At 39.2% G+C, this 6,133-nt stretch overlaps 1 protein-coding gene across 1 annotated transcript in view; it reads left to right on the top strand.

Annotated features, from left to right (window-relative positions):
• Nucleotides 1-6,133, top strand: part of ARID1A (AT-rich interaction domain 1A) — a gene marked incomplete in the record, with an annotated part of 29,134 nt that overhangs the window by 14,265 nt on the left and 8,736 nt on the right. The window contains 6 exon segments of the mRNA XM_072421420.1: nt 2,113-2,226; nt 3,131-3,371; nt 3,591-3,680; nt 3,755-3,922; nt 5,067-5,352; nt 5,473-5,612. Of these exon segments, the coding sequence (XP_072277521.1) occupies nt 2,113-2,226; nt 3,131-3,371; nt 3,591-3,680; nt 3,755-3,922; nt 5,067-5,352; nt 5,473-5,612 (1,039 nt within the window).

Here is a 6,133-nt window from a genome sequence, read left to right as displayed (position 1 = left end):
CTTGACAGATCTATTGAAAACATCAAGTGTTTCTGAGCTGTTAAGACACCATCTCTAATCTTTGTGAGCATTAGTGTTTGTTCAGAGTGGTAATGAGATTGCAGTGTAGTTACCACTTCATCACACCCCTTAACCACTTACACTTTAGTTGAAATACTACATGTGGTGTCTGAACCACGGCCACCCATGGACAATGAGTGAGCGCAGCAGTGACCAACCAAATGTTGATGCATTATTAAGTAACACAGTGGTTGGTGGTGGCCAAGCAGCTGGCCAGTCGCTGTTTGCCACACTGGAACTGCTGTTCCCTGCTAGTCTGAATGAATGAATATCTGTGATGATCCAGCCCTGTGCTTCCCATAAGTAATACAATTGCGTTTCCCAACCTTTTATATATACATGTTATGTCAATGTATTAGGTTTTTATTAGTATTACTTTTGTTACTCCCATATAAGACTGTTCTGGTCAGTCATTGCAAACAATTTTTCAATTCTGAGTATTTGTAGTCCAAACCTTTTCATTTCAAGAAATTCTCTTGGAGCTATAAACTGTCTTACCTTGTGGTATGTATGTATGTATGTAAAACTTATTTTTCGCACAAACCTTGATTTTATGTACATTTTAAAAGGAGTTGTAGTTGGCTTCATTCATTTATATATTAACAGTTTTGGTTCCTATTAACTTGTGTTCCTCTCCCCTAAAACCTAATGATCACACTTTCAAAACTTGGATCACTTAGGATCTTTCAAGGTGATATCTTTCAAGACCTATCCAATGCACCTTCTATTTGACTTTCTCCTATATGGTTATTGGAAGGACTCCACTTGCCCTCAAAATATTGAGGCCTTCAACTTCGGGAAGATATTTAATACTCCCCCAAAAAATAGTGAAATTCTGCTCACTTTTCATGCTTTGATTTATTGATTTGCAGCTAAGTTGTGACTATGGTGACTGCTTGTTATAGCTATACAAGAAATAGGCGAGTGATCCGTTTCCCATATGTGGTAGACATGCATGCTTCGTCACTGAACTGCAGGTCATACTTTCCAGCAGCTTCTACAATGCTTGAGCTTTTAGAGATGGCTGTCTTACCATTTTCCTGGATAAAATAATCTTTAGTGTCATTAGCGCACGGGGTACACAACTCATCAGTTGAAGAGGTGTGTCAAGGGAGAACCTGCAAGCCTCCTCCCTCTCCATTGTTCCTCTTATTCTCCCACCTCATCCAAGACTCCATAGATCCAAAACATCTCATAAATTTGGAGTTGTCAAAACAGTTCTCCAATCCAACAAACTTCAACATGTAGGCCTGATACTCTGTTCTTTTATTGGCACTTCTTTAAGTTTGTAGAACAATTTTTGGAAAGAGTCTGTTTCTGTTGGAAACTCTGAATTCAAGGTCATATTCTTACGGGGTTGATATGCCTTCCCCACAAGCTGCATTCAGTAATTGTAAATTAAAGGATTGTCTTCCTTGTAACTGTTCCCCAACTGTATACAGGCGCCCAACCGTATCATTGTTGGCATTTGGTCTTTCAATGGATCTCCACATATCTCTGTGAGGAGATTGTTTAGAGAGCTTGGGCTCTTTTTGATTTTTGAGACTGTCTTCATGTGTTTTGTTTGCTAATATCTGCTGCTTCAGTAAGTACCATTTTAACTTGTGTATAGGATTCCTGTGTTCCTCAATGCACGCTGTTTAAACGATTAATAAAATCTTACTGTAAAATCCTATTACACTTTTGAAGAAACTGAACTTTTCCCATGCATTCCATTTTGATCTGTCAAACATATGCTTTCAAGAATTTAATTTATAATGACAAAATTACCTACCTAATTAAAAAGTTAGAAACAGTCAGTTCTGCCTGTTGTCAACAAAACTGACTTCAGTGTTATTCCATAATAGAAAATCGAGATTTGAGTTCATGTCTGGTAGGTCAGAAGGTAAGACAAATACCTACAGGGACTTTAAAGCAGCCCTTTAGTTCCACTTTAAAAATGAGAAGTCATTTTTTTTCCTCCATATATTCTTTAACAGAGAGGTTTGCAAAGTGTTTTTTAGGTTTTTATACATATGCTTTGGTTTTTGACTACATTATTTTGTTTACCAGGAGCTCTCTCAGGATTCCTTTACATCCCAGGCTTCATCAACTCCATCAATGGGTTCCAGCAAAGGACAAGATGAACTTAGTATGGGGATGCAGCCACGACCTTCTAGCCTTCCAGTAAGTAAAATATCTATGAGAATAAAATGAGGATGATGCAACTGCTTCACTTGTGCAGTTTAGTGTACACATTGGAAACAATGCTTACAGTAAAAACTTCAACATTTTCTGTCACAGAAAAATAAAAAACGGAGTTTAGATACATTCTGAAAGCGATAAATCTAATGCCAGATAAAAATGGATCCATTATATCCATTTAGTGAAGTCTTTTTAAAGTTTTGGTGTACTTTGAACATGCATTTCTGGAACAGTACTTTACTGTCTGACGAAATCCTTGATAAACAGTGAGTTCACATTACAATATTACATATTACCATTTTATATCGGTTTGTTTAAGGTGCATGAAAAACATTTACTTGCACATTTGTATTGAAGCAGTTGAACTGTCCTAGATAGAATGATATTCGTAAAAAGTTAACATAACTTTCATTAGATTATTATGTGATTGGGTATGAACTGGTTTTAAATGAAGCAAAATAAAAAAAATTTTGTTCCCAAACCTAACTATTGCTTTAGCCTAGGTTTGAGTTCTTCACTCTGTATCAATGTAAGGGGTTAGGGTGTTGGGCAACGTAAACAGATGCGTCTCATGATTCTGCTGTGAGCAGCACAACCTTTAAAAATATTTAATTGCAACGGGTGCCTGTCAGCAAAAATGTAACGTTGAAAAAAATAGAATTCAGAAGATGCCTTACACTAGCACAGAGCTTTCAAATGTGTGTTTTGGGCCTTGGACATGATTTGGGCTATGGGCCTTGAACAGATTTGTGGCAAAATGAAACTGTCATGTGTTAAGGCTGCTTATTAAGGAGAAAGGGGAAAATATTTTTTCTCTAAAAGTGTATAACCCCTTTACATGTGTCTCAACTCTAAGAGTATGTACTCATTGTAACTTCTTTTCCAGGATCTCTCTGGCTCCATTGATGATCTCCCTATGGGTGCTGAGGGTGCTCTTAGTCCAGGTGTCAGCACTTCAGGAATTTCCAGCAGTCAGGGCGAGCAAAGCAACCCCGCTCAGTCTCCGTTCTCCCCTCATACATCACCCCACCTTCCTGGTATAAGGGGACCTTCACCATCCCCAGTAGGCTCTCCAGCCAGTGTTGCACCATCCCGATCTGGTCCACTCTCCCCAACATCTGTCCCAGGTAAGTGAAAATAGATGTGTGTGTGTGTGTATATGTATATATGTGTGTGTGTGTGTGTGTATATATATATATATAATGTGTGTACGCATGCTTTTTTTCTGCTAAATTATTGGGATAGTGTGTAGAATGGATTTATCACCACTCTGGTCTGTTGAAAATCTCAGGTTCAAATTTTTGTTCTTGGTGTTTAATTTTTTTTTTTTTTTAAATTGTAATTAGGGACACAGATGCCTCCACGTCCTCCTAGTGGACAGTCAGATGGTTTAATTCACCCCACCATGAACCAGGCTGGGCTTGGGCAAGAAAGAGGTAAGATCAGTTATGAGGCAAAAAATTTGTCTTTATCCCGCTATCTGCTTTATTGACGTACTTGTTTTTAACAGGGTACATGCAGAGGAATGCACAAATACCTCAGTACGGATCCCCACAGCCTGGTCCCGCACTTTCACCACGCCAGTCTACGGGGGCACAGATGCATGCTGCGATGGGACCCTATCAACAAAACTCTATGGGGAGCTATGGACCTCAGGGAGGCCAGTATGGTCCCCAAGGTGTGTATACAATTGTGAGCCGAGTATCAATTTGGATCTTTTTTTTTAATTTTCTTTTTAATGGATATTATTACTTCACATTTTTATTTCTGTATCTGCTGTTATTTCCAGTGTGGTAGAGCTATAAGAACTAGACATTAGGGTACTTTAATCTGACAGAATCCTAGTGGTAAAACCCAAGTGATAAGAACATGACAAGGTTTTTAACCTAAAAAAAAAGAGACCCAGCGTGTTTCATGAATGGGGTTTACATTGCCACCTACTGGAAATTGGACACTAGGCACATTAGACCAACACTAGCTTCTACTGGTCATATCCAGGCCACTAACAATTCTGTTCCTTTTTTTTTTTTATGTAATTGTATATCTGCTAATGCATTAGATTGCTAAAGTAAATAATCAATCTTAAATGCAGTGCCTTAAATATGGTTTGTCATCCATGTCAGGACTCCCCTGCTCATGGAGGTGGAATCACATTCTTTTCCCACTTTGCTGGTAAGGTCTCGATTTGGGCTGCCTGATGAGCATTGTAATTGGTCAAAGGCTGAATTGTTGCCTGCCTTAATGCATTTTGTACTATACCCTATCCAAAGGGTGGTAAGTTTGCTTTCTCATCCAGGCAGACCAGAATACCTTGCACCTGGACAACTTTTATTCCCCTTCACCAGGGAAAGATTAACACTTGATTCACAACCTTTTTAAGCCTGTACTGGCTCAAGCTGGGTACCTAAACCCAAGAATTGGAATTTAAAAGATTGACCCTGGTCTCAAGGCATTTTGATGATTTTTGACCTGTGGTCTAACTCTTGCCATCAGAAGGTAAGCTGGGAAAGACTTTGACCAGTTTTGAAGAGATATTTGGTCATTTTGTAGTTCAAAGATGCTTGGTGGCAGAGAAATTGACATTAAATGTTCTGTTTTCACAGGACTGTCCAGTTATTGTTTTTAGTAGTTTTGAGTTTTGCCTTGCCCCTCCTTGAGCGTTGAGGCAGAAAGCATAGCAAAACTTCTGGCCTGGGTGGTAAGGCTTTGCATATTTCCCATAAAAAGTTCACCCTACTGTGGTGGATTCTTCAAACTTTTTTTTTCCCCTCTTCTGTTTGTTACTTAAGTTAACCATGTGCTAAATGTATCTTCCCCAAAAGGAGGGTATCCACGACAGCCGAATTACAATGCCATGCCTAATGCAGGATATTCTGGAGGTGGCATGACCCCACTTGTTACTGGTGGACAGATGCATGGACAGGCAGGTATGCCACAATATGGAGGACGTATGGGTCACTCTGCAATGGGCAACCGCCCATATGGGCCAAATATGGGAAGTATGCCACCGCAAGTTGGATCTGGGATGTGTCCCCCACCTGGTGGTATGAATCGCAAAGCACAAGATACTGCTGGTATGCATGGCACTGCAAATTCCATACAAAATAGGTAAGGAAACTTGAGTGTCCTGGTATTCAGCTATATACCAAATATGACTAATTTAGTTTAGAGCAAATATTAAAAAAATCATATTGGAAAAAATGCTATCCTCTTTCTGGTTACTTGTAGGTCTCCAGGATATCCTAACATAAACCAGGGTGGCATGATGGGAGCAGGACCACCATATGGCCAGGGAATGAATAGCATGGCAGCAATGATGAATACACAGGGACCTCCCTATATGGGAGGCAATATGGCCAACAACTCAGGTAAGTTGTAGCTTTGTTGTCAAAAGTGTTAGCTTGACACTTTGAATACTGTCTCGTGTAGCTAAACTTGACTCTGTTGCCTCTAAGAGCTAAGTTTGAGTGGTTAATGTGTATCTTTTAGGCATGGCTGGCAGCCCAGAGCTTATGGGACTCTCTGATGTTAAATTGACGCAGACTCCAAAAATGAACAACAAAGCGGATGGAACACCTAAAACAGAGACCAAATCTAAGGTACTTTGAAGGCTTTAAGCTATTTGGTCTTTAAAAAAGTATAAATCTAAATTTCTGACTGAAAGATGCTCTGATTTTACTGTTTACTTTGTTTGCTGATGTAACCAGATCAAAAAAACAAATTAACAGTAGCCGCTGATAAGAACCTTAACTTCATGACCTCTTTTGTATTGTACTATGGAACTTGTTTACCTCTGGTTTTAGCATTTATCCTATAGGCTGGGAATTTTGATTAGAACAGTTTATTTAATGTTCTTTCCTGTTTTTCTTTTGGGCAGCCTCCATTCTTC

Source organism: Pyxicephalus adspersus, chromosome 1, assembly GCF_032062135.1.
Source record: "Pyxicephalus adspersus chromosome 1, UCB_Pads_2.0, whole genome shotgun sequence".
Classification (NCBI taxonomy): domain Eukaryota; kingdom Metazoa; phylum Chordata; class Amphibia; order Anura; family Pyxicephalidae; genus Pyxicephalus; species Pyxicephalus adspersus.
This window is presented reverse-complemented; position numbering and strand designations above follow the sequence as displayed.